The 27,695-nt window shown below is 41.2% G+C and overlaps 1 protein-coding gene across 6 annotated transcripts in view; it reads left to right on the top strand.

Moving 5' to 3' along the window:
• Uimc1 (ubiquitin interaction motif containing 1) overlaps positions 1-27,695 on the top strand; it is an 86,897-nt gene that overhangs the window by 29,018 nt on the left and 30,184 nt on the right. For 2 of the 6 annotated variants that reach the window (XM_048333923.1, XM_048333925.1), the window contains exons 4-10: positions 2,130-2,254; positions 3,145-3,250; positions 3,567-4,303; positions 10,731-10,795; positions 12,680-12,756; positions 18,493-18,593; positions 25,804-25,972. In XM_048333923.1, the coding sequence (XP_048189880.1) occupies positions 2,130-2,254; positions 3,145-3,250; positions 3,567-4,303; positions 10,731-10,795; positions 12,680-12,756; positions 18,493-18,593; positions 25,804-25,972 (1,380 nt within the window). The remainder of the gene's footprint in view (positions 1-2,129; positions 2,255-3,144; positions 3,251-3,566; positions 4,304-10,730; positions 10,796-12,679; positions 12,757-18,492; positions 18,594-25,803; positions 25,973-27,695) is intronic. The other 4 variants (XM_048333926.1, XM_048333924.1, XM_048333928.1 and 1 more) reach the window with 4 other exon arrangements.

Raw genomic sequence — 27,695 nt, 5'->3', positions numbered from 1 at the left:
GCCACTGCCACTTCCAGCCTTTTCTGAGTAGTTTATTGGAGATAAGAGTCTCATAGACTTTCCTGCTGGGCTGGCTTGGAACTATGATCCTTGGATCTCAGCCTGCTGAATAGAGGATTATAGATGTGAGCCACCAGTGCCCTGACTTTTTTGTTGTTGGTGCTTGAACTTAGCATCTTGGTGCTGTCCCTGTGCTTTTTTGCTCAAATCTAGTGCTCTACCACTTTGAGTCACAGTGATATTTCTGGTTTTCTGGTGGTTGATTGGAGATAAGAGTCTCATGGACTTTCTTGCGGGGGGTGGGGGGGTGAGGGCTGGTTTGAACCACGATTCTCAGATCTCAGCCTTCTGATTAACTAGGATTAATTATAGGCGTGAGACACCAGAACCTGACTTGATTGTGTTTGCGCTGTGTACGTGCGCGCGCATGCACTCTCTGTGTGTGTGTGTGTGTGTGTGTGTGTGTGTATGCATGCCTGTGTGTGTATGTCCCAGTCCTGAAGCTTCAGCTCAAGGCTTGGGCACTGTCCTTGAGCTTTTATTTGAACCACAGTTCCACTTCTGGTTTTCTGGTGATTAATTGGAGATAAGTCCCACGGGCTTTCCTGCATGGACTGGCTTCAAACTGTGGTCCTCCGATCTCAGCCTCCTGAGTAGCTAAGATTATAGGCATGAGCTACCAATGCACCCGTCCGTGCCTATAAGTTGTTCTTTTTTTCCCCTTTGAAGCTGGCTCCTGAGTTCTTTTGACATACCCCTTCTAATTTCTGATAGATTCCTTGTTCATAGCTATGAGAAATAGTCTACTTAGTCCTTTATGTTTCACGCTACAGAGTTGAATCAACCATTTCTCCAGTGACTTCAATTGATTTGCTTATTTTTATTTTTTTATTGTTATTGTAAAGGTGATATACAGGGGGGTTAAAGTTACATAAGCCAAGTAAAGAGGACATTTTTTTTTTTTTGACAATGTCACTCCTTTGCACTCTGCCAGTTTTTCCCTCCCATTCCCACCCACAAGTTGTATAGTTCATTGTCAAATAGTGTCTAGTGACTTTCACTGCTGTTTTTGTTTCCCCTTTTTCCCTCCCTTTCTTTGCCTCCCCTTACCCTCCCAAAGACATATAAACAAACAAGACAAAAAGAAAAGAAAATGAAAACTCCAACAAAGAAAAATCTTTTAGTTTCCATTTCCTAGAATGATTATTTTCTTCTTTCTTGTGCCAGTCCCAGGGCTTGAACTTAAGCCTAAGCTCTGTCCCTGAGCTTTTAGTGCACAGAACTAACACTCTACCACTAGAACCACAGCTTCATTTCTGGCTTTTTGGAGATTATAATTAGAGATAAGAGTGTCATGGACTTTCCTTGCCCGGGCTAGCTTGGAGCCACAGTCCTTAGATCCTAGCCTCCTGATTAATTAGGATTACAAGCGTTAGCCAAAGGTGCCTGACCTTTCAGTTGCTTTTTTTCCCTGTTTTTTTTTTTTTTTTCATTGTCTTTTCTTTTTTGGTACTGGGGATCAAACCTAGGATATGCACTTGCCAGGCAAGCTCTTTGCCACTTGAACTACATCCCAGCCCTCAGTTTCTTTTTTTATTGTTCTTTGATTTTTTTTTTTTTTACTTTTTTTCTCAGTTTCTTTTAATAGAAAAAGGTCACGTTTTCCCCCTTTATTTGCCAGTCCTGGGGCTTAAACTCAGGGCCTGGGTGTGCTCCCTTAGCTTTTTTTTTTTTTTTTTTCCAGTACTGGGGCTTGAACTTAGGGCCTGGGCACTGGGCACTGTTTAGCAAAAGCTCTTGAGTATTAAATTTATTCATTCATCAGATACTTATTGACTGTATACCATGTGCCAGGTACTCTTTTGTGCTTGAGATTTAAGCAGCAATATGGGTAAATATGAGCACTTATGGTTTGGTTAATCCAACTTCTTATTCTAACTGCTGCTAATTATGTTGACCATCACCTACCTTCTGGAACTTTCTTTAGTTTTTAGATGATAAAGTTGTGTTGTTTGTGCTGACTTCAGTTGGAGAAGTTTATAATCATCTTTTTGTTTGTTTGTTTTTAGCTTCTTTACTAATTTATTGTTTGTGCTGTCCTTGCCTCTCTTTTCTTTATTCTGTTACAGAGATGACAGAAGAAGAACAGTTTGCTCTGGCTCTCAAAATGAGTGAGCAGGAAGCTAGGGAGGTGAACTTCAAGGAAGAGGAAGAAGAAGAGCTCTTGAGAAAAGCCATTGCTGAAAGCCTCAATGTAAATATTACTATGTTGAAAAGTTTGTAGAATTTAGCAGCAGTGTGCTTTGACTATGATAGTATGTTAGTGTTGTAGTTCCATTAAGGACTAGTTATGATACCTTTTAGGTTTTCCAATGACAGTATATTCTATAGTACATTTTAAACTCCACACTGATTGTTGATTAATCCAATTTAAAGTGTTTTGTTAAATATGAGTTTTCTTCCACCTCACAGAATTTTCACTTTGTGGCTTAACAGAACTGTAGTAAGTTAGCAGCTTCTGAAAAGCTAGAGGACCAAGAATCCCAAAGGGAGAAGGACTAGGTGTTTACTTCTCCTATTTTGTGGGAAGAGCAAAGAAAATGACAAAGAATGGGCAGTTTAAAAAATAAACAGTAAATTATTATTTAATAATTTAACAACATTGAAATTATAATATTGAGATTTGAATATGTATCATTGAAACCTTTAAATGTTGTTGGGTATGGGTATACTTTATAGTGACTGGTTCTGAGCTATACTTAATTTTTTTTTGGGGGGGTCTGTTATTTGGAGATGGGGGTCTTACAGTGTTGTCTTGGCTGGCCTTTAATTTGTTCAAGCAATCTTCCTGTCTCAGTCTTCCAGATAGCTGGGAATGCAGGCATGTACCACTATGCCAAACCCGAGCTATCCTTTATGTCATCACTCCTGTATGTTAGAAAACAATGTGGTATTGTAACCTAGCACAGCGCTTTGTACAAGACATTCAGTATACACCATGGAACTCATTGGAACTGAGCACCTACGTTTCGGAGAGGAGAAATTCCTAGGAACAGTGGCCTCACGTTTTTGTCCTTCCTGTGACTCTTCATATCTAGCTATTTTAATAATAAACCTGGTTGGGTGTGGGATCACTTGTTTCAGAGTTGCCGGCCTTCAGATGCTTCTGCTACTAGACCTCCACCTCTGGCCACTGGACCATCTTCACATACCTACCAAGAGAAAACTGCAGACTCTGGGACCACTGAAGGCATGTCTTCCTGTTCTGACTTCTCCCACGCATCAAGTATATAACTGTATTACAGGGATCTCATGCTAAGAGTAGATAGACAGAAATGCCCGAAATTCCTTTGGTGATGATACTAGAGAAGTTAAAAGTGAAAGTAGTTGAGATTTCACGAATATCCAATTTTTTTTTTAATCTCCAAGGAAAAAGCAACCTTTGCTTAAACCCAAAGAAGGGCTTTTCTTAATCACATTTTATAGTTCTTGGTAAGCAATAGCTTACCAGACCCTCTTAATAAAGAAGTTTGTCCTTAGCCCTACTTTTTCTCAAATACCTACAGGCATATGGCAGCTGGCACCTCCATCACTGTGTAAAGGCTCACATATCAGTCAGGGAAACGAGGCTGAGGAAAGAAAGGAGCCTTGGGACCACACTGAAAACTCTGAAGAGGAGCCGGTCTCTGTCAGCTCAGGAAGTTGGGACCAGTCAAGCCAGCCAGTGTTTGAGGATCAGAATGTTAAATGTTTTGGCAGATGTACGGGCCACTTGGCTGAGCACACAAAGTGTGAGAAGCCACAGGAAAGTACTGGGAGGGGTTGTGCTTTTCTAAAAGCCCCCCATGGTAGGGGGGATACATCTAGGCACTGTTTTCCCACCCCAGTAGATGCTAAAGATCTCCAGGTTATGGGGAGCACTGTGAACTACTTCTGGGGTATTCCATTCTGCCCTGCCGGAGTAGATCCTAATCAGTATACCAAGGTCATTCTCTGCCAGTTGGAGGTTTATCAAAAGAGCTTAAAAATGGCCCAAAGGCAACTTCTAAAAAAAAAAGGGTTTGGGGAACCAGTGTTACCTAGCCCTCCTTCTCTGATCCAGAATGAATATGGCCAAGGAGATCAGGCTAGTGACAGAAATGAAGGCATCTCAGAAGATGTGGGAGATGAAGACAAAGAGGAAAGGCAGGAGTCTAGGGCATCTGTCTGGCACTCAAAAATCAAGGATTTCCAAGAAAACTCAAATAAAAGCTTGAAACAGAAACTTTTGTTGGAGGAAGAACCAACAACCAGTCATGGTCAGGTAAGGGTCAGTGATGCTGTAATAAAGGATGGTTTATCCATAGATTAAACAGGAATTATTGTAGCCTTTTGTTCTTTTCGTGGTCTTTTTTCCTTCCTTGATTAGTAAAGTAACACATGCTCACTATAGAAAATTAGAAAAGTACACAAGAGTATAAAGAAAAAGCTGCGTATGGTGGTGCACGCCTGCTATCCCAGCACTTTGGAGGCTGAAGCAAATAGGATCTCAAATTTGAGGCCAACATGGACTACATGGTAACACCCTCCTACCTAACTCCCTCCCCCCAAAGAAGGAAAGAATTAGCTATAACCCCTTCACCTAGAGGCAATTATCATTTCTGTGCACATAAAAATATTTTGGGGGCCTGGGAATATGGCCTAGTGGTAAAGTGCTCACCTCATATAAAAATATTGTTTTGGGGGGGGCAGGGAATGTGGCTTAGTAGTAGAGTGCTTGCCTAGTATGTATGAAGCCTTGGGTTCAATTTCTCAGTACCACAGAAAGAGAAAAAACCAGAGTGGCTCTGTGGCTCAAGTAGTAGAGAGCTAGCATTGAGCAAAAGCTGGGACAGTGTCCAGTCCCTGAGTTCAAGCTCCAGGACTGGGAAAAAAAAATTGAGCAAAATGAAGCTTCTTCTGTATAAACTTCTTTCAGCTTTATAGTTACCCTATGTGTTTCTTTTTGTTTTCTTTTTTTTTGGTTGGTTTGTGGGGTTTGAATTCAGGGCCTAGGTACTGTCCCTGAGCTTCCCTCCCACCCCCCTTGCTCTCTCTATCTCTCAAAGCTAGAGCTCTACCACTTTGAGCTAAAGCTCCACTTCAGTTTTCTGGTGGTTTATTGGAGAAGACCATCTCGTAGACTTTCCTGCCTGGACTGGCTTTAAACTGCAATCCTTAGATTTCAGCCTTTTGAGTAGCCAGGATTTACAAGCATGAGCCACTGGAACTTGGCCTAAAAGATTTCCTATTTTTTTTTTTTTGGACGTAGAATGTAGTATTGGATGAATCATACTTTTTCCAGTGGCCTATTGGTAAACATGTAGGTTTGTTTGCACTATTTTCCTATTACAAGGAGCATTGTAGGCAGTACTTATTCTTGAACAGAGAACATTTTATCCACTTGGGAGATATTTGTAGAGTAATTTGCTATAGATACAGCTATGGATCAAAGGATATCTGCATTTACAGCTTATGTTAGCTATTATTAAATTGCCCTCCGTAGAGGTTGAGTACATGTATATTATCAGCAGTGTATGATTACTGGTCTTCTCAAACCCTTCCATCATAATGTTCTCAGACTTCTCAATATCTACCAAGATGAAAGATGATAGTCTTAATTTGTATTCCTCTTATCATTTGTGAGGTTGAACTTTTCCCCACATTCTAAGCCTATTTGCATTTTCTTTTCTGTCTCTTGAGATTTTATGGTCATTTTTCTTTTTAAGTCTCTCTCTCTCCTCCTCTCCCTCTCTACCTCTCTCTTTCCCTCTCTCCCCCTCACTTCTCTGTGTCTATCTCCTGAAGTGATCCTTGTGGTAAGAAGTGCAGATGGAGATGGGCACCAGTGACTTATGCCTGTAATCCTAGCTGATCAGGTGGCTGAGATCTGAGGATCACGATTCAAAGCTAACCTGGTCAGGAAAGTCCCCATGAGACTCTTTTTTTGTCTCCCCATGAGACTCATCTCCAAGTAACCTCCTGATGCTGGGAATCAAAGTTGTACAGTTTTGCAAGTGCAAGTGCTGCTCTACACTGACCTACATTCCCGTAATTCATATTGGTATGCTGTTGTATTTTAAAGTTAACATTATGAATCATTTTCTTATGTTAAAATTATCTGTAGATTTCACCTTTAATGTCATTTTGGCCAGTGAGTTTGCCATGATAGTAAAACATTTTTTTTTCTTGTTGAATATTTTCATTGTGATCAGTATCTTTCAACATGGAACTTCTTAAATTTAAAATCTATATCCTTAGGAATAGAGAGCTAGAGAAATGCTAAGTTGAGGAGTTATGAGTATGCTTACTATGTATTGCCATATTTCAGAAAGATTGTTCAAATATGTACTTGCGCCCTCTAGCATAGCTCACCACAGCCTTGCCACCTCGGAATAATATCGTTACAAAACAAAACAAACAGAAACAAGCTTATTGCTTTTATAGGCAAGTCATGAAAACCTTAGGATTGTAATTTTACTTCTTGATCTTGTGCTTTCAGTAACTGGATGGAAAGAATTTACAGAATTTGTAGAAACTTTTTTGTTGTTGTTGGTTATAGGACTTGAACTCAGGGCCTGGATATTGTCCCTGAGCCTCTTTGTGCTCATGGCTAGTGCCCTACCACTTGAGCCACAGTGCCATTTTTAGTTTTAGTGGTTAATTGGAGATGAGAGTTTCAGGGACTTTTCTGCTCATGCTGGCTTTGAACTGCCATCCTCAGATCTCAGCTTCATGAGTAGCTAGGATTATAGGTATGAGCCACTGGTGCCTGGCTTGGAAACATTTTCTGTTGAACATGGCTTGGCTCAAGTTGCCAGTGTTTGAGACTGTTGAGCTGATATAGACAGCAAAAGTCCCAGTAATTGGGATAACGGAAAAAAAAAAATCTCCTTGGGGCCAATGGCTGAGTCTGTCGTGAAGGTTACTAAAGCTTTTCAATCAGTTGGTAACTGGTCTCTGGCATCACTGAGAGTAGGAAAGCTGTGAATGAAGTCTGAGAAGGCTTGATCGTTTTATGGGGGTGGGGAGTGTTGATGTGCTCATTACTTTGTTTTTTGGTAATGGTACTGAGGCTTGAACCCAGGGTTCACAGTCTGTCCCTAATTTTTCAGTCCAGTTGCTGGAGCTTGTTTCTCAGAAATGACTAGATTGTATAGACTTTTTAGCCAAACTTCATGCTGATGAATATATACCAAATGATAGTTTGGTTATTATGGGATAGGACCACTTCTGATGACCAAAATACTCAAGATTTACCATACCCTGTACCTCCTTCTGGTATAAATAGATCTGGATCAGCAAAGGGGAGTTTCAAAGGAATAGTTTAACTAGCTATGGAAAAGCCTGAGAAGCCATCACTGCCTCCCAACAGAGCTGTTGTTATGGTTACCAGCAGATGATCACTTTCTAGGGTTGAAAATACTGTTTGAGTCTAGACTTTTCTTAAAAAAATTTCAAAAATTGTAAATACTGGGATATGAATTCAAGATGGGTAGACAAGTTTTCCAACCATTGAGTCAGGCTTTCATCCTCTTTTACTTCAGTTTATTTTCCAGATAGGGTCCCATGCTTTTGCACAAAGCTAGCTTGAGGCAATGATCTTCCTAATTTTTCCTTAAAATTAGCTGGGATCGAGGTGTGACCATCATGGCTCTTTTGAGGGAAGGTCTCGCTTTTTTGCCTATTCTGGTCTTTTTTTTTAAACCAGTCATGGGGCTTGAACTCAGGGCTGGGCACTGTCCCTAAGCTGCTTTTGCTCAAGATTAGCACTCCACCACTTGAGTAACAGCGCCACTTCGGGCTTTTTCCATTTGTGTGGTACTGAGGAATAGAATCCAGGGCTTCATGCATGCTAAGCATGCACTCTATCACTGAGTCACATTCCCAATCCTATTCTGGTCTTGAATCGAACTGCAGCCCTTCTGTTTTTGCCTCCCAAGTTGCAGGCATGTGCCACCACACTTGGCTTAATATTTTTCATTTTTAGACCCACTGCAAACTATCCTCTTTTTACTTAAGATTTTTTCAGGCACAGTGTATTCTCTTGATTTTGCCACAGCCTACTTAGGTTTTATTCTTCTCATAAACTTTCCTGTTCACTTGATTTAGGTTTAGGTAGTTTTACTGTCATGTTTTCACATTCTGAATGAAACTCACTTTACTCCTAAATCCAGATGACTACCATTGAGGTGTGTAAAATAAAGAATGAATATATAGTTTATTACAATGAGGATATTCCTTGTTGAAATAATCGGGGAGAGCAACATTTATGTAGAAACACAACAGTGGTGGTTAGAGCATGGACTTTGGAGTTAGGTAGGTCCCAGCTCATTGCTGATCAGCTGTATGATTTTGTGTGGGCTATTTATATTTAACCTCTTGAGGCTTTATTTTGCTCATTTCTAAAATGCTTTAACAGCTACAGCCTTTTAAGATTCTTGTGAAGATTAAAAGAAGTAATGTATATGAACTGATTGGCAGAGGCTTTATGTCTAATAGATGCACAATTACTTTTAAAGTATTACACTGGAACAGTTTGAAATACGTTTCAGCCTAAGGTAGAAATGGAGGTGCCTTGATTACTTTTGAGGTCCTAAGGCTTAGGCAGTTCATGTTTCTATATTAGAATTTTATTTAATGGACACTAGGTGTCAGTGTTTTACTTTTTTATAAGATTTTTAAAAAATGCTGAATTTAGTCAAGTATAGTTTACTACTGTTGTATTTTAGTCCTTTTGAGAATTCTGTTCAACTATTACTTGTTCATGGTGACTACATTCCCAGTCAGTGTATAACATTACCTTCCTTCTCACAGTAGAGTTAGTTCAGCTATTCTCTCCCCCCCTTTTGTAGTGTATTTCATCACATACCTGAGTGGTAGAAAGATGTCAAATTTGTTTAAGATATTTATATCCTGTTAGGAAACCCTGGAAACTTAATTCAGTAGCTTTACTTCTCCTAGAAGAAGCTTCACAGTTAATTCTTTCTCAGAAGTGCCTAGGGCAGGAGTAACTGATACTTTCTGTGCTCTTGTACATATAGTGAGTTGACTTTGACCAGCTTCCATGAATAAATGGAAGCAATCTTTTTTTTTTTTTTTGCCAGTCCTGGGACTTGGACTCAGGGCCTGAGCACTGTCCCTGGCTTCTTTTTGCTCAAGGCTAGCATACTACCACTTGATCTACAGCACCACTTCCAGCTTTTTCTCTTTATGTGGTGCTGAGGAATTGAACCCAGGGCTTTATGCATGCAAGGCAAGCACTGTATTGCTAAGCCATATTCCCAGCTTGAATCAATCTACTACTTGAGCCATGGTTCCATTTCCAGCTTTTTCTGTTTATGTGGTACTAAGGAATGGAACCCAAGGCTTCATGCACGCTAGACAAGCACTCTACCACTAGACCACATTCCTTGCCCTCCCTCCATTTTAATTTCTGAGGGTTTTTTTTTTTTTGGTACTGGGGATCGAACCCAGTACGTTGCACTTGCTAGGCAAGTGCTTTGCCACTGAGCTACATCCCAGCCCTCTCCCTCCATTTTAAATGAAAGCTTTATAATTGCTTTTCTGAAATTATAATTAATTTGGCTTTTTTTGGTATGATAGTCTTGGAGCTTGAACTCAGAGCCTGGGAGCTGTGCCTGAGCTCTTTTCAGCTCAAGACTAACCATATACCACTTTGAGCCACAGCACCATTTCTGTCTTTTTGGAAATTAACTGGAGTTGAATTTCATGGACTTTCCTGCCTGGACCGCCTTTGAACTATGATCCTCAGATCTCAGCCTCATGAGTAGCTAGGCATGAGCCATCAGCACTGCTTTTTTTTTTTTTTTAAAGTTCCTTTGAGTTTGAACTTGGCCTCCCTTGCTCCCTTGTGTTTGCTAGGATAGTGCTCTGCTGCTGAATCACACCTACAGAGCTTCCCCCCCCCCCCTTTTTTTTTATATGGTGTCTATGTAGCCCAGCCTAGCCATGGAACTTGCTTTATAGAGTAGGCTGGCCTTAAACTTAAGATCCTCTTACCTCAGTCTTGTGAGTGCTGGGATTACAGATATGTGCCTGGGATTTGGTCTTCTCACACTCTAAGGTATGGCTCTTTTTACTGAAACTAATTTTATGTAATTGCTGGGTGATGATAACATTGAACAATATATTTTTTTTTTAAAGGGAAGGAACCTCTAGTCACGGACACAAAGTGAGACCAAAGGAAGTTGCTCTTAGAGGATGAAAACAAAAGCACAATGCCTTTGTGCATTTTATTTATTTATTTTTGCCAGTCCTGGGATTGAACTCAGGCCCTGGACTCTCTATCCTTGAACTTCTTTTTCTCAAGGCTAGCGCTCTACCACTTGAGCCAGAGCATCTCTTCCAACTTTTTCTGTGTATGTGGTACTGAGGAATGGAACCCAGGCCTTCATGCATGCTAGGCAAGCACTCTACCACTAAACCACATACCTAGCCCCTGCTTTTTATATCATATAAACCTATATGATATGATATGATTTATATGATATAAAATAATACTTACTGAAATGAAAAAAACAGCTTGTCTAGCATGCATGAGGCCCTGGAATCAATTCCTTGGCACCACATACACAGAAAAAGCCATAAATGAAAAAACAAAGACAAGAAACCTTCATCTTTTTTTTTTTAAATGAAGAAACCAGTTCATTTGTGGTTGTATATTTAGGATGTTTCCTATTTCTTTGCAGTCTTCTCAAGGGCTGTTTGTTGAAGAAACTTCTGAAGAAAAAACTGCTGCACCTGTTCCACAAAGGTTAGATCATTTGCTGTGGGTTTCATTCAGTTCCTTTCTGATGGTATCAGTGTAACTGTTCCTTAGTTTTTGTGCTTAAGGCTGGCATTCTATCACTTGAACCATAGCTCCCTTCTAGCTTTGTGGTAGCTTTTTAAATTTTAATTTATTTATTAATTGAACACAGATTTTTTGGACAGGGTGTTGTGCAAAAAGGGTACAGTTACATAGTGTGGTGGCTTTTTGGAGATAAGAGTCTCACAGACTTTCTGCCTGGGCTGGTTTCAAACCCAGACCCTGAGATACCAGCCTCCTGAGTAGTGGGGAGTACATACAAGCCACTGGTGCCCATCTCTACTATTCTCTTAACGACACTAGCTTTTGGTGCCAGTTTGAAGACTCTAGTGTGATTTCTTTATTTAGGCCACGCAGACACTGTGGTTCTCTTTCTTGTGTCTCATCTTCCTTGTAAGTGGTTACATTTTCATTGTCTCCTCTATTATTCTTGTTGATTGGCTGGTACAGTTACCTTCTAAGTCTTTTTACTTTAACAATAGGTAACAAATAAAAGGCTATTTGTTATAAACTGTTTTACTAATGGGATCAAGTTTCCAGCCACTTTTCTGCTTTGTCTGGTGGTTGAGTTTCAGAGATTTCTCAAGAGCATGATTTTGCATTGAGTGACTACTATTTCCCATGTGATGTTGAGGCCTAGTGGCTAGCCATCGGATATAATTTAAATGGTTGTCTTTCTTAACTTTCTGTAGATAGTACTGGGTATTTTTCCCTAGGCTGAAGAATAAGGCTTTGGTTTGATTCTTGGGTATTAGGACAGTTTTGGAAGTGTTTTTAATTGAAGTAGGTCTTCTGCTCCCTATAGGCCTCTCTGCTTTATTGTGGTGAGCCTGTGCAGAGCAGATGTAGGTTTTAATAAATGATTATATGCTTTGTCACCAGGAGAGAGTTGAAATCGCAGGCAATGTGGTTTGACTTCAAATTGATTAGCCCATTTTATAAATGTCAGCAAATTGTTTTGTGATGGACCCTTTGAATAGAGCCCTAATGTTACATGCAGAGTAAACTGTGTCTGGCTTGGTTTATAACAAATGCTATGAGATGTTTTATTTAGAGAGAGAAATCACTTGTGGTTTCCTGTCAGGATTTACTTATTTATCATGAGTCAGTGGTGGCTATTCTCTCTTCTCTGTGGTTTTTAGTTGATGTGAGGATTTGTGTTTTTAAGTGTCTTCTTGCATACCTGATCAAACTAATCATAAAGCTCTGTGAAGCATGAGGGGGCTAGTTCATATGCTCAAATCTCAGCCCTGTGTTCCTGGGTCAGGAAGAAATCATACCAAATGAATAGGCAGGGAACAGGGAAGCCATTCATTATTAAGTTTTCTTGAATAAGGTGTTCAACTTGGATGAGCAGATTTTTGTTATAGGACAGTTTGGAACTGTATTTTATTTTTGTTGTTTATGTCTTGAGATAAAGAGGAAATTTAACTGCAAGGTGAAGGAAAAGCTAGTGCTGTCAGTAGAATCTGTTTTCTGAGTTTATGTGTCCCTAGTCTTCAGAAGGCTGAGTTGAAGGCATCTTTATGTTAGATTGCAGTTTGTGTCTTCTGTCATATTCACAAGCAGTTCTTACCCCTTATCTTTCCTTTATGAAGATTCCAAAAGGGAGCTTCTTTTCATTCAGTGATTTTGTTGTAAGCATGTTTATTTTTCCTATTTCTGGCTTGAAGTTTTACTACTGATTCCTTGCTTTCCTATTGTGCTTTTGTGCTAGTGGACAGCAGGTATTAGATTACCTGTGGCTTTGTGAATGACTCACCATTGCTTTTGGCCCTGTGTTCTGATTTATTTTACTGAAAATTCACCTGGGATTTGGTTCTTTTTCAGCACGGCTGCTTTGACCAGTAAGAAAAGCATAGTCCTTATGCCAGAGAGTTCTGCAGAAGAAATTACTGTTTGTCCTGGTAAGCATCTCTACTCATTTTACTGAGATATTAGATACCTAGCTATCTACTGTTTCTTTCTTTCTTTCTTTTTTTTTTTTTTTTTCTTTTTTAAGGTTGTGGTGCTTGAACTTGTGGCCTGGGCCCTGTCCCTGAGCTTTTTCACTCAAGGCTAGCACTCTACCTCTCTGATCCACAGTGCCACTTCGGTTTTCTGGTAGTTAATTAAAGATAAGAGCCTCAGATCTTTCCTGCCCGCGCTGGCTTCAAACCATGGTCCTCAGATCTCAGCCTCCTGAGTAGCTAGGATTACAGGCCACTGGCACCCAGCCTGTTTTATTCTTAATAATTTTTCTTTGTTTAAAGATAGGTTTATGTGTGGCTGATACATATGTTTGCGTGTGCATGTATATGTGTGTGTATATAAATTCCTATACACAATCACATACAAATACACATTGTTTTTAATGGACTTTGACTGATTCTCAACCTTTTTCCCTTCTTTGGGCTAATTTAGTTTTGAAATTAATATGGCTCCTTGGCCTGCTTGTTGTTTTCCACCTTCATCAGAGATGGCAACAAAACAACCCTTTGTTTTAGCTGAGATCTGGTGGCTCACACATGTAATTCTAGCTACCTAGAAGGCTGAGATCTGAGGATCTCTGTTCAGAGCCAGCCCAGGCAGTGTAGTCTGTGAGACTTTTATCTCTAGTTAACCAGTATAAAGTTGAAAGAGGAGCTGTGTCTCAAATGTTAGAGTAATAATAGCATTGAACAAAAAAAGCTCAGGGACAGTGCCCAGGTCATGTATTCAGGCTCTAGGACTGGCACTAAGCAAACAAAATTCATCTGTACATTTAGACTCAAGACTTGTGTGTTTTGGTTTAGTGTTTTTAGTTAGGATGACCTCAAGTCAGCTTCATCAAGCAGATTGTTCTCTGAGCCTTTTAAAGTTATTTTTGACATTGCCATTTACTGGACTTCTTATCATAGGAGTCTAGAAATTGAACTTTGTGCACAATTCTATGACTTAACTTTAAGGTTTATTAAAGTAGGTAGCCAATAAAGGAGAGCACCACACAATATTCAGGCAGGAGAGAAATTTATTCCCGAATTGCTTGCCTGTGGCCAAGATGATGCATGGCTGGAGAAGGGGAGACAATCCCCCTCCCCCCTTATCTAGGGCAAGGACAGGGAGGTGTGGCCAAGTGAGGGGAGGTGGCTGCCTCTAGGTATGCCAGTTACTTAGGTAACACAGGTACTTGGTGAAAACTTTAGATAGGTGGGGACATCTACATGGAGCCCTCCTGGGGTGGACCTTACTTTAACTTTTTAAAATTTTTTGTGTGCTGGTCCTAGGGCTTGAACTCAGGACCTGGGCACTGTCCTTGATGCCATTTCATCCATAGTTCCCACTTTTAGGTTTTCTGTTTGTTAATTGGAGATAAGAACCTCAGGGACATTCATGCCTGGGCTGGCTTTGAACTGTGATTCTTAGATCTTAGCCTCCTGAGTACCTAGGATTACAGGCATGAGCCACCGGGTCCAGCCTCTATGATTTACTTTTAATCTTAGACAAGACTTCTAGCTTGCTTAAATGCTTTAGTTTGTTCTTTGCTTTTTTTTTTTTTTGCTGGTCCTGAGACTTGAATTCAGGGCCTGAGTACTGGCTCTGAGCCTCTCTTTGCTAAAGGCTAGTGCTCTACCACTTGAGCCACAGTGCCACTTCCTGCTTTTTTTGAGTAGTTTATTGGAGATAAGAGTCTCATGGACTTTTCTTTTTTCTTTTTTTTTTTTCCTGGCCAGTCCTGGGTCGTGAACTCAGGGCCTGAGCACTGTCCCTGGCTTCTTTTTTTGCTCAAGGCTAGCACTCTGTCACTTGAGCCACAGCGCCACTTCTGGCCATTTTCTGTATATGTGGTGCTGAGGAATCGAACCCAGGGCCTCATGTATATGAGGCAAGCACTCTTGCCACTAGGCCATATTCCCAGCCCTCTCATGGACTTTTCTGCACTGTCCTGCCAGGCTAGCTTTGAACTGTGATCCTCAGATTTCAGCCTCCTGAGTAGCTACGATTGATTACAAGTGTGAACTACCAGTTCTGCTGGCTATGTTCTTTACTAATTATAAAGATAAAAAGATCACTTTTTTTGGGACAGCGCTGGTGGCTCATGCCTGTAATCTTAGCTACTCAGGAGGCTGAGGTCTGTGAGGATTGCTGTTCAAAGCCAGCCTTGGGAAGGAAAATCCATGAGACTTTTTTTTTTTTTTTTTTTTCTAATCCTGGGGCTTGAACTCAGGGTCTGGGCACTTTCCCTGGCTTCTTTTTGCTCAAGGCTAGCCCTCTACCTCTTGAGCCACAACTTCAGTTCTAGCCTTTTCTGTTTATGTGGTGCTAAGGAATCAAGCCCAGGGCTTTGCGCATATTAGCATATTAGGCAAGCACTCTACTGCTAAACCACATTCCCAGGTCTGTGCCGCCCCTCCCCCCCCCCAATCTCCAATTAACTGACAGAAAACCGAAGTGGCGGTGCTGTGACTCAAGTGGAGAGCACTAGCCTTGAGCTAAAGAGCTCAGGGACAGCGCCCAGCCCAGAGTTCAAGCCCCAAGACTGACCAAAAAAAAAAAAAAAGATCACGTACTTTGGGCATTATAGGTCCTCATTCAAAGTTATACAGTGATAAGATTTAGAAATACAGTATAATTTTAAATGAACTAAGATACCCAAGATCTAAGGCAGTTCCTGAACTGAATCATTGTAGAACATGAAGAGTATTCACCACTTTTTTTTTTCCCCTTTTTTTCCCCACTCTGGTCCTGGGCCTTGAACTTTGGGCTTGGGCACTGTCTGTTAGCTTTTTCACTCACGGCTGGCACTCTGCCACTTGAGACACAGTTCCATTTCTGGATTTTTTTTTTTTTTTTTTTTTGCCAGTCCTGGGGCTTGGACTCAGGGCCTGAGCACTGTCCCTGGCTTCTTTTTGCTCAAGGCTACTAGCACTCTACCACTTAAGCCACAGTGCCACTTCTGGCCGTTTCCTATATATGTGGTGCTGGGGAATTGAACCCAGGGCCTCATGTATGAGGCAAGCACTCTTGCCACTAGGCCATATCCCCAGCCCCACTTCTGGATTTTTTGTGGTTAATTGGAGATAAGAACTTTATGGACTTTTCTGACTGAAATGACTGAACTGTGATCCTCAGATCTCAGCCTCTTGAGTAGCTAGGATTATATACGGCATGAGCTCCTGGCTCCTGGCTTGAACCACTACTTTCTAAAGAATTCATTTAATTTTTGTTTCTTTTCTTCTTCCTCCCCCTCCCCCCCATCATGGCTCTTGAGCAGCTTGAGTACCTGAGCTCTTGCTCAAATCTAGCACTCTACCACTTTGAGCCACAGTACCATTTCTGTTTTTCTGGTGGTTAATTGAAGAGTCTCATGGACTTTCCTGACCAGACTAGCTTTGAACTGCAATCCTCAGCCTTTTGAATAGCTAGGATGACAGATGAGTATCACCAGTGCCTGGCTTTTCCCTTCTTTATGCTAGTACTGGAGATTAAACTCAGAGCATCCTGCTTTCACTTGGCTTTTTCACCCAAAGCTCTACCACCTGACCCACCTCTCTAATTGTGGCTTTTTTGCTAGTTAATTGGAGATAAAAATCTCTTGGATTTTTCTGCTGGGGCTGGGTTTGAACCTTGATCCTCAAGTCTCCTGAGAAGCTAGGATTATAGGCATGAACCACTGATTCCTGGCTCAGTTTCTTTTTTCTTTTTTAAAAAAAGCAAAGCCTGTTATAGTTATCAGTAATTTCATGTTAGATTGAGAAACTATTATATGGCATGTAGTTACAAATGTTACTAAAGGTCCTATCTGAGTTTTTACCAGGTCTCTGCCTATCAGATAAATTCAGTTTCCTATCTTTCGTTTTCTTTCAGTTTTTCTACATAGACTGCAAACCATAGTTAATGTAAAATCTAGAGAAGCTGTGTAAATATTTTCAAACACTTGGCAGTCTATCATAAAGTTTTTTAAAATACTATTTTAAGAGTATAATTATGTTGGGTTTCATTGAAAGTGGTTCCTTAATTCATTGCTGAAATGTTTTTGGATTATTGCCTAATTATGCCCACCAAGAGACCTCACTACCCAAGTGCTCTGTTTTTGGCAGGAACCCTCAAGACTGCAGTCCTGTCTTTGTGAGAAGAAAGCAATCTTTCTATGGGAAAGTCCCAGGCTGAGTTTTTTACCTGGAACTGCTCACTTGGCCTTGTTTTGCAAAGTCCTTCAATCTACCTGTTAGAGAAAGACATAGGACATCAACCTGAGATCTTGCAGGAAGAACTTGAAAGTCCTCATTAGGGAGGACTGATTGAGGTTAGGTAGCTTTTATGATCTGACTTTCTGTCATTAGCCTGAAGATTAAGTATGCTTGCAGACAAAACCACTTCTAAATGAGATTGTTGAGTTTCCAAATCATTGATGTTCCTTTTGATAAGTAACTATGAGTGTCTTTTTAAATTTATCATTTGCAAGCCAGCACTTGATTTGTCTGAAAAAAAATTGTTATAAAAGGGTTACATGTTACCTACTGTCCTTTGTCTGTTTTGGTTACAGTTTCAGGGATTTGATACTAAAAACTAGGCTCTCTTTTTTTGTCAGTCCTGAGGCTTGAACTGAGGGCCCGTGCACTGTCCTTAAGGTTAGTGCTCACCACGTGAACCCCAGCTTCTCTCTGGCTTTCTGTGTTTAATTGGAGATAAAAATCTCATGAACTTTCCTGCCTAGGCTGGCTTTGAACAGTGATCCTCAGATCTCAGTCTCCTGAGTAGTTAGGATTACTTAGGCATGAGCCACTTTCACTGGACTAGGCTATATTTTAGTGTTACTTTGTTAAAGAAACAACATGACCACATTATTTCCCTGCTGTGCCTTGTGCTAGCAGTTTACTTGTGAGTCAGTAATATCTCTTAAGTTGTCTTTATGGTTGAGCATTTCAGTCATTCACATAGGGTCTAGTATAAGACTTTTATTATTATTCAGTAGTCCAGGTAGTGAGTGCTCTTATATTTGAACAGACTGTCTGATGATGCTATGTCTGGTACTAACTTGCAAAGATTTTGAGGCTTCTGTGCTTTTCTACCAAGAGGATAAAATCTGTGTGTGTGTGTGTGTGTGTGTGTGTATGTGTGTGTGTATCCACTTTCCAAGAAATTGTGATGTATTAAAATACAATTAATTCTAGAAATGTATTTAATTCTTTAGTGAGAAGCTATTTTAGCATCTTGTACATTGTGTTTGTGAGTCACAAAAATGCCATTTTGAGGTATAATGAGTACTATCAAACTTACAGGATTTGCCTTCTGAAATAATTTTTTTCATCTTAGTTTATAAGAGCTCAATATGCTATTTTCATATGCACTTAAACTTACTCATCCTTTATCTTTTTCCCTTTTTCTCTTCTCCTAGGTAGTCCCTTAGTTACGCTCATGTCCTGTATTCATATAAAATATGTATGTGTGTACATATATGAATATATATGTGTATATATTTATATGAATGTGAATATGTATGTCTTCCACATATGAGTGAAAACATATGATACATTGTTTTTTGAGCTTGGGTTGTCTTGCATAAAGTGGTGTCCTTCAATTTTTCTGCAAAGGACATGGTTTTATTTTTCTTTGTGACTGTAAAATTTCTTAACTATGAAAACCCAAAATTAATTTTTTGTTTAAATTTCTTCTAATTATAGAGACACAGCCAAGTTCTCCTGAAACTCTTAACTTCGAAAGAGAAGCATTTCCAAGTAGGAGAGAGACCCTGGATGAAGTAAGAACAATGAGAGATAAGGAGGTGAATATTCTTCTCAGTAATTTTTCTTCAGTCATTTCTTTATTCCAGTTGTTTTCTCTTTGAAATAATGTTGACTTTGGATGAAAAGATTTAGGTGGCATAGGGTTTTAATTTTTTTGACATGTTTATTCCAGAGTTTTTTTTTTTTTTTTTTGGCCAGTCATGGGGCTTGGACTCAGAGCCTGAGTACTGTCCCTGGCTTCTTCTTTTTGCTCAAGGCTAGCACTCTGCTACTTGAGCCACAACGTCACTTCTGGCTGTTTTCTGTATATGTGGTGCTGGGGAATTGAACCCAGGGCTTCATGTATGGGAGTCAAGCACTCTTGCCACTAGGCCATATCCCCAGCCCCAGAGAAGTTTTTATTAAGATTATTTCAAGCTAGGCACTGGTGGCTCATGCCTATAATCCTAGTTAACTCAATAGGCTGAGATCTGAGGATCAAGGTTCAAAGCCAGCCCAGGCAGTCTGTGAGACTCTTATCTCCAGTTAACCACCAAATAGCAAATGTGGAGCTGTGGTTTAAGTGGTAGAGTCCTAGCCCTACAAAAGCTCAAGGACCGTGCCCAGGCCTTAAATTAAAGCCCCAGATCTGTCACACACACAAAAAAAAGTCATTTCATTTTAATTTACTATTTCTTTTGTACTTTTATTATTTCTGGTATAGATGAGGAAGCTGAGGTTTAGGATGTTTGAGTAGTTTTTACTAATTTCTATTGCTCAATGGTAGAACTAGAATTTGAAGATAGATTTGTCTTTAAAGTTGTAGGGCACCTTTCATTTCCTATTGACAAGTAATGGAGAGGAACAATCTTGGAAAAAACACTCCTATAACCTCTTCGCCCTCATTTCTAAATGCTATCAGAAATACAAAGACAAGATAAAATAAGTGAATCACATTATCTTTCCTAACTAATTTCATATATCTGGTGATAGTGATAAAACTGATTGGTAGAAATTTATGCTTTTTGGCGGGCTGGGAATATGGCCTAGTGGCAAGAGTGCTTGCCTCCTATACATGAAGCCCTGATTCCTCAGCCCCACATATATACAAAATGGCCAGAAGTGGCATTGTGGCTCAAGTGGCAGAGTGCTAGCCTTGAACGAAAAAGAAGCCAGGGACAGTACTCAGGCCCTGAGTTTAAGGTCCAGGACTGGCAAAAGACAGAAAAAAAGAAATTTATGCCTTTTTGTGTGTGTGTGTGGTATTGGGATTTGAACTCTGGACTACCTTCTGGTGTTGTGCCAAGTCGCGAGACGACCACCAAGAAGGCCACCGAGACTCAGATGTTCCGAAATGCAAAAGCAAGGCAAGGGGGGCTGGGGATATAGCCTAGTGGCAAGAGTGCCTGCCTCGGATACACGAGGCCCTAGGTTCGATTCCCCAGCACCACATATACAGAAAACGGCCAGAAGCGGCGCTGTGGCTCAAGTGGCAGAGTGCTGGCCTTGAGCGGAAAGAAGCCAGGGACAGTGCTCAGGCCCTGAGTCCAAGGCCCAGGACTGGCAAAAAAAAAAAAAAAAAAAGCAAGGCAAGGCTTTATTCAAGCGAGCTGCAACTCGGGCCTCGTCCTACCCACTGACACAGTGGAGGTTAGGAGGGAGCCTCGAGCTGCCATTACACAGGGCTTATAAAGGCAAAAACAAAGTTACAGCAATCAGGTGTTCAAGCAAGCAAGATTAGGACACAGGTACAAATCTGATTGGCTCAGGGCTCGAGGCATAGGGCTCGAAGCATTCTAGGGTTGGTTAGAGTTAAGCATTCCCAGCAGCTAGAGTTCTTGACCGGCTGGGCCCTAATAAGCTTGTCCTGGGTCTGCTCACAGGGCCTGCTTATCTCAGGTTCACGTGGTAAAGTGGGGTTCGCGTTGTAAAGTGGGGCCTGATTTCAAAGTCTGGCACTTCACTTGGGAGGTGCTGTACCACTAGAGCCATGCTTCCAGCTGAAATTCATACTTCTAAGAGTCTTAGTGTGGAACTGAGCCTGGTGGAGTACATTTATAATGCTAGCACTGAGAGGCTAAACAGTAATTCTTAGTGTCTGTTTTCCTGCTGAACCTGACAAAACAACTTAAATTACAAAAATTCTTTTACAAAGAATTTAAACTCATTTTTAATCTATTGTCATGTAAAGCAGCTTGAGAACTGAACAAATATCTTTGTGGAAATAAAAATTTTGTTTGTACTTGTATTTACTTGCTTCTTTTTTTGTCAGTCCCAGGGCTTAAGCTCAGGGCCTGGGCTCTGTCCCTGAGCCTTTCTGTGCTCAAGGTTAGCGCTCTACCACTTGACCCACAGCACCACATTGCCACTTCTGTTTTTTTTTTCTGAGTAGTTTATTGGAGATAAGAGTCTCATGGACTTTTCCATCCCAGCTTGCTTTGAACTTGATCCCCAGATCTCAGCCTCCTGAGTAACTAGGATTGAAGGCGTGAGCCACTACCAGCTGTATTTATTTTTTTATCCTACGTACTTTAAGGGAGACTTAATTCTGAATCCTTTTTATACTCTAGGGTGTGTGTGTGTGTGTGTGTATACGTGTGTATACGTGTATGTGCACGTGTTCACACATGCACACCTATGCCTGTAACAGAGCTTGAGCTCAGGGCCTCATGCTCTTGTTTAGCTTATTTACTGACAGCTGGTCCTCTCCCACTTGAGCCACACCTCCACTTCTAGCTTTTTTTGCATGTTATTTTGGAGATGGAGTCTTGTGAGCTTTTTCACCTAGACTGTCTTTGAATCTCTATCTTTAGATCTCAGCCTCCTGAGCAGCTAGAATTACTGGTGCGAGCCACCAGCATGTGACATGTTTTTGCAATCGTGGGGCTTGAGCTCAGGGTCTGGACTCTGTCCCTGAGCTCTTTTGCTCAAGGGTAGCCTTCTACCACTTTGAGCTGTAGCTCCACTTCCGGTTTTCTGGTGGTTAACTGGAGATAAAAAGTCTCTTGGACTTTCCTGCCTGGTCTAGCTTCAAGCCATGATCCTCAGCTCTCACCCTCCTGAATAGGTATCATTATAGGTGTGAGCTACCAGCGTCTAGATTTTGTTTTTTAAAAAGCTTTTACAGTAGAAATTCTGTTCTCTCCCAGCCTTTGCACTGTAGGTTGCTGGGTATCTAGTTTTTAATGCGCCACTACTCACAGGACTCCTGGTGCCAGTGGTGGTTGGGAAGATGGACATAGGTGCTTCACATCAAAACTTGTTCATTTTGACATCCTGTCAAAATAGGATTGGAATGGCCTATGGTTGTACTATCTTAAAACATGTCTAATCTCACACAAATGGGAATAAGGGAACTGATATTGTTATCACAGTCATCCTTACACAAAGAAGAGTCCCTACAAGCCATTAGTTCATCAAGGCTGATTTCCCCCCTATCTATGACTACAAAGGATTGCATTCTTTGCATCAAAGAACCCAAGTCCTGTTTAGAATTTATAATATACTTGTCTGTACTACTTCACATCAAATAAGTGGACTTGTATTGGCTTTCTCATACTGAATGTCTTCTTTTCACTGGTTCTGTTTGCAGATATCTGTGGATATCCTGAAGTACTCTTAGAATTTAGTGCAGGGACTGGCTCATATGGTAGAGCACTTGCCTGTCAGCATGAGGCTTTAGGTTCATCACTAGTAGTACCACTTGAGAAAAACAGTAATGGGATTTAGGATACTGCAGTTTTAATGCCTTGGAGAATCATATCCTTCTCTGGTTATGAACGGATGAACCTGGATATGTCAGAAGCTCAGTGACTAAGCTTAGAATAGTAGTAGCACCTCAAACTTCCAAGTTTTGATGTGAAGCAGGTCTCAATTAGAGGCTTGTTAACTTTTGGGATCAGCAGGTTACTTTATCTTTCAAATACTAGAGCTGGTGATGCCTCTGCTATAGGCTGTTTTAAAGGATAGCTACAGAAAACATTTGGTACAACTTGGTATAGGACCAGAACTCAACTATTGCCAATTCATTCCTCATCTTACTATTGTGTCTTTTTAGCAAGAAGCAATTGTGTTAAAAACAGGATATTTTCCAGTAGTTATAGAAACTGACTCTGTATTTGTTTGTTTGTGTGTGTTTTTGTTTTATACCAGTCCTGGGGCTTGAACCCGGGGCCTGGTCACACTGTCCCTGAACTTTGCTGCTCAAAGCTAGTACACTACCACTTGAACCACAGTTCTACTTCCAGCTTTTTTTTTTTTTTTTTTTTTTTTTTTGGCCAGTCGTGGGCCTTGGACTCAGGGCCTGAGCACTGTCCCTGGCTTCTTCCCACTCAAGGCTAGCACTCTGCCACTTGAGCCACAGCGCCGCTTCTGGCCGTTTTCTGTATATGGGGTGCTGGGGAATCGAACCTAGGGCCTCGTGTATCCGAGGCAGGCACTCTTGCCACTAGGCTATATCCCCAGCCCTACTTCCAGCTTTTTGTGGCTCATTGGAGATGAATCTTTTAGACTTTTCCTGCCTGGGCTGGCTTTGAAGTACAGTTATCAGATCTCACCCTCCTGAATAACTAGGATTACAGGCATGAGCTACTAGTGTCCAGCCTCGGTATTTATTTAGATGCCCTCTTTCCATCTCTGCTGGCTCAGTAGATTTTAGGGATGATCGAATCTACCAAAACAACAAACAAAACAATATCCCTAATTAACAGAAGAATTAACTTCTATACCCATTGTTTACCCATTGGCAGTGTTTGTCCTTGTACCAGAAGAGGGCTTCTTTTCTCCCTGTGAAAGGTGAAATGACAGCACAAGTGTTTGTTGCACTAAGTGAAAGCCGAGCAGTTCCACATTGACTGGGTAGGATGTGCTGTCCTTTGAAGCACGTGTTAGCAGTAGTGCTGCAGTACTCACACACTCCTCTGAATTCATCACTGTAGAACTCTTGGCTTTGACTGACCTGGACAAGTGACATAAAATTCCTCTGAGAGAGACAGAGGAGAAACGATGACTGCAAAACATTGCTGAGAGGAGCAACAGAGAACAGATTTAAGAGTGGCTTTGGAAAATTGATTGTCTTAACTAATGACTTTTCTTTGGGTGTTTCAGTATTTGGGTCTTGTTCCTTTTTAAATCCACAAGTCACAAATAAAACACAAGGGGTTTATCTTTGGTCTAAACACAGACTTGTCTTAAATCCTACTTGTACTAATTCTAACTTTAAGCTCTCTGTTTTTAAATTTCTTATATCTTTTTTTTTTTTTTTTTTTGGCCAGTCCTAGGCCGTGAACTCAGGGCCTGAGCACTGTCCCTGGCTTCTTTTTTGCTCAAGGCTAGCACTCTACCACTTGAGCCATAGCGCCACTTCTGGCCATTTTCTGTATATGTGGTGCTGGGGAATCGAACCCAGGGCCTCATGTATACGAGGCAAGCACTCTTGCCACTAGGCCATATCCCCAGCCCCTAAATTTCTTATATCTTAAAGTCATATTTAATCATGGTTTTATCGTGAGACTGAAAGTGTCTTTAAAGTTGCTACTGCTATTGGGCACTGGTGGCCCACACAGTCATTCTTGCTATTTAGGAATCTGAGATGAGGATTGTGGTTCAAAGCCAGCCTCAGTAGGAAAGTACATGAGACTCTTACCTGTAATTAGCAAAAAATCCAAAAGTGGAGGTGTGGCTCAAGTGGTAGAATGCTAGCCTTGGGCAAAAGACGTTCAGGGACAGTGCCTAGACCCTGATTTCAAGCCCTAGGAGAACCCCCCCTCCTTCCCCCTAAAAAAACAGATACTGCTGCCAGACAAAATGTGAAACGAGTACAAACACACTCACAATGAGAGTTGCCCCTGCAGGGTGGAGAGGTTGGTGCTCTCAGGTTTTGGAACCAGATAGTTCTTGGTTTGAATATCAACCTGCCACTTACTTATGACTTGGTGCAAACTGCCTTCCTGTTTTGGGTAACACTTTTCTCATGTGGAAAAGGATATGTCAGTCCCTTTGTCAGGCTTTGGTTAAGTGAGTAATGCGTAGTCTTTAGTATACATTGAAAGCTCACCTTATTTGTAGATTGTCCCCTGCAGTTTTGACCAAGTGTAGTCAAAAATCAATCTATCAATAAGGCCAAGTGCCAGTGGTTTGCACTTGTGATCCGAGCCACTCAGGAGGATTGAGGCTTGAGACTGCTGTGGTCAAAAAGTTCATGAGATTCCCATCTCAACCAGTAGCTAGGTATGGTGGCACACACCTCTCATTCCAACTACTTGGGAAGAAAAAAAAAATAGAGGATCATAGTCCAAGCCAGCCCAGGCATAAAATAAAGACCCTATCCCCAAAATAAGTAAGAAAAGTCTGAGTAGGAGATGGCTCAGGTGGTTGAGCATCTACCTAGCAAGCACAAAGCTCTAAGTCCAAATCCCAGTACCACCAATTACATACATACAAACATATACACATGGCTGGGGATATGGCCTAGTGGCAAGAGTGCTTGCCTCGTATACATGAGGCCCTGGGTTCAATTCCCCAGCACCACATATACAGAAAATGGCCAGAAGTGGCGCTGTGGCTCAAGTGGCAGAGTGCTAGCCTTGAGCGGGAAGAAGCCAGGGACAGTGCTCAGGCCCTGAGTCCAAGCCCCAGGACTGGCCAAAAACAAAAACAAACAAACAAAAAAGACATACACACATGCACACATATATTCAAAAGAAATTTCAGAAACAAAACACATTAATTCTGAGTGTTACTGAATGCATTACATATCTCAGTAGATGTGGAGAAGTTCTCACACAGTCCCATGTTTTTAAGCTCTGTTTAAATTGTTGTGTGATCTGCTAAGTATTTCCTCTCTTAATTTTGTGAAAATAAAATTTCCCAAAAGGATATGGTGCCTGAAAGGGTTAATGTGCTTAGTTTAAGTGATAAAATGAAAATGTTAGGTTTGTTGAATGGTGTCAATGTCTTCAGAAGCTGGGGAGTGATGTGGGAAAATAAATCTAGCATCCACGGTGCAGCACTGAACTCTGAGCACTGAGCATGTGCAGTTTGTCTTCTGTAGTGTCCTTGGGAGAGAGGCCCACGGATACCAAGGGTCTACGGTAATTGGAAAGCCCTGAACAAATATTGCCTATAAGTAGCTCCTATTCCCTGGTTCTATGTTTGACTCATTGGTATTGTCTCTTTAGAAGTAATTGAAATATGAAATGGAGCCTCCTGCAGTTCTGTGGGAGTAAAGATACTTTATAATCTAAAATAGCCATTTTCCATGTTGTTCAGGTTGATAACAGGGACAATGCCAAGAAGAAGACACCTACTCCTGCCTTCACATCTAATAACCAAGTGTCCTGCCCACTGTGTGACCGCAGCTTCCCGCGTTCTAAGATCGAGCAGCATGCCATGTACTGCAATGGTCTGGTGGATGAAGACAAAGGTAATAACTCACCAGGTAAGCAGACTTGTACTTTCTTTGTGTGGCAGTTTGTAATCTTGTACAATATGATGCAGGGGAAACAGACAGAAGTTATTTTTATTTAATTATTTTTTGCCAGTCCTGGGGCTTGAACTCAGGGCCTGAGCACTGTCCCTGGCTTCTTTTTGCTCAAGGCTGGCACTCTACTACTTGAGCCACAGCCCCACTTCTGGCTTTTTTTTTTTTTATGTGGTGCTGAGGAATTGAACCCAGGGCTTCATGTATAGGATGCAAGCACTTTACCACTAGGCCATATTCCAGCTTTAGAAGTTATTTTGTTTTGCTTTTTTCTTTGTCCTAAGATTTGAACACAGAGCCTTGTTCTTTGTAACCAGGCACTCTATTACTTGAGCTATACCTTGGTGCTTTTTTTTATGGAGTTTTGGGGGTAAGGTTTTGTGGTATTTGTTCAAGGCTGGCCTCGGACCACAATCTTTCTACCTATACTGGGATTATAGGTGCCCATTGCAACACCCAACTTGTTTGTTGAGATGAAATTTTGCAAACTTTTGTCCTAAATGAGATTCTCCCAATCTCAGCCTTCCAGGCTGTTGGAATTACAAGCAGGCACTGTCATGCCTGGCTTATTGTTTTCTGTCCAGTGTTCTTTGTGTTTGTTTGTTGTTGTTTTGTGGCAGTCCTAGGGCTTGAACTCAAGGCCTGAGTGCTGTCCCTGAGCAGGTCTGCTCAAGGCTAGCTGTCTGCCACTTAGCCCTAGATCCACTTTCAACTTTTTGGTGGTTAATTGGAGATAGGAGTCTCACAGACTTTTCGTGCCCAGGGCTGGCTGTGAACCTCAGTTCTCAGAGCTCAACCTACTGAATAGCTAAGATTATTATAGGCATGAACTACCAGAGCATAGCCATTCTTTGTGTTCTTTATTCCTTCTAGTAGATGTACTACCTTGTTATGTGTGCCTCAGGAGAAGGTGTGTATGTATATGTGTGTGTAAGTATTGAGGCTTGAACTCAGGGCTTCGAGCTGTTACTTGGCCTTTTCTGCTCATGGGTGATGCTCTGCCACTTGGCCACACTTCCAGTTTCACCTTTTTGCTAGTTAATTTGGAACAAGAGCCTTGAGAATTTGTCTGCCCTGGCAGATTCTGAATGGTAGTACTCAGATCTTATCTCCTCAGTAGCTAGGATTAAAGGCGTGAACCACCAAAACTTGTTTTCCTTTTAATGCTTAACTTACTTGTTGCTATAGGACCATCAAACCCATGTTCTAGAATTGCCCATTTTTTCATTAAAAGTAAGTTGTTCTTTTTGCTGCTGTTTGTTTTTTAAACCACTGTCGAGGTTTCAACTCGGCCTCATAAGTGCTTAGTTTGCTTAACCAGCTGGTGCCCTGTCACTTGAGCCATGTCTCTAGCCTGGCTTTTTGCTGCTTTATGGAGATAGAATCTCTCTTTTCTGCTTAGGCTTAGCTTTAAGCCACAGTCCTCTTGATCTCAGCCTCCTGAGTAGTTAGGATTACAGGTGTGAGTTCCCAGCCCTGGGTTTCTTTTTTTCTTTTTTCTTTTTGGCCAGTCCTGGGGCTTGGACTCAGGGCCTGAGCACTGTCCCTGGCTTCTTTTTGCTCAAGGCTAGCACTCTGCCACTTGAGCCACAGCGCCACTTCTGGCCATTTTCTGTATATATGGTGCTGGGGAATCAAACCCAGGGCCTCATGTATATGAGGCAGGCACTCTTGCCACTAG

Source organism: Perognathus longimembris, chromosome 25 (assembly GCF_023159225.1).
Source record: "Perognathus longimembris pacificus isolate PPM17 chromosome 25, ASM2315922v1, whole genome shotgun sequence".
NCBI lineage: Eukaryota > Metazoa > Chordata > Mammalia > Rodentia > Heteromyidae > Perognathus > Perognathus longimembris.
The sequence above is the reverse complement of the archived record's forward strand: the minus strand, read 5'-3'. Positions and strand labels throughout refer to the sequence as shown.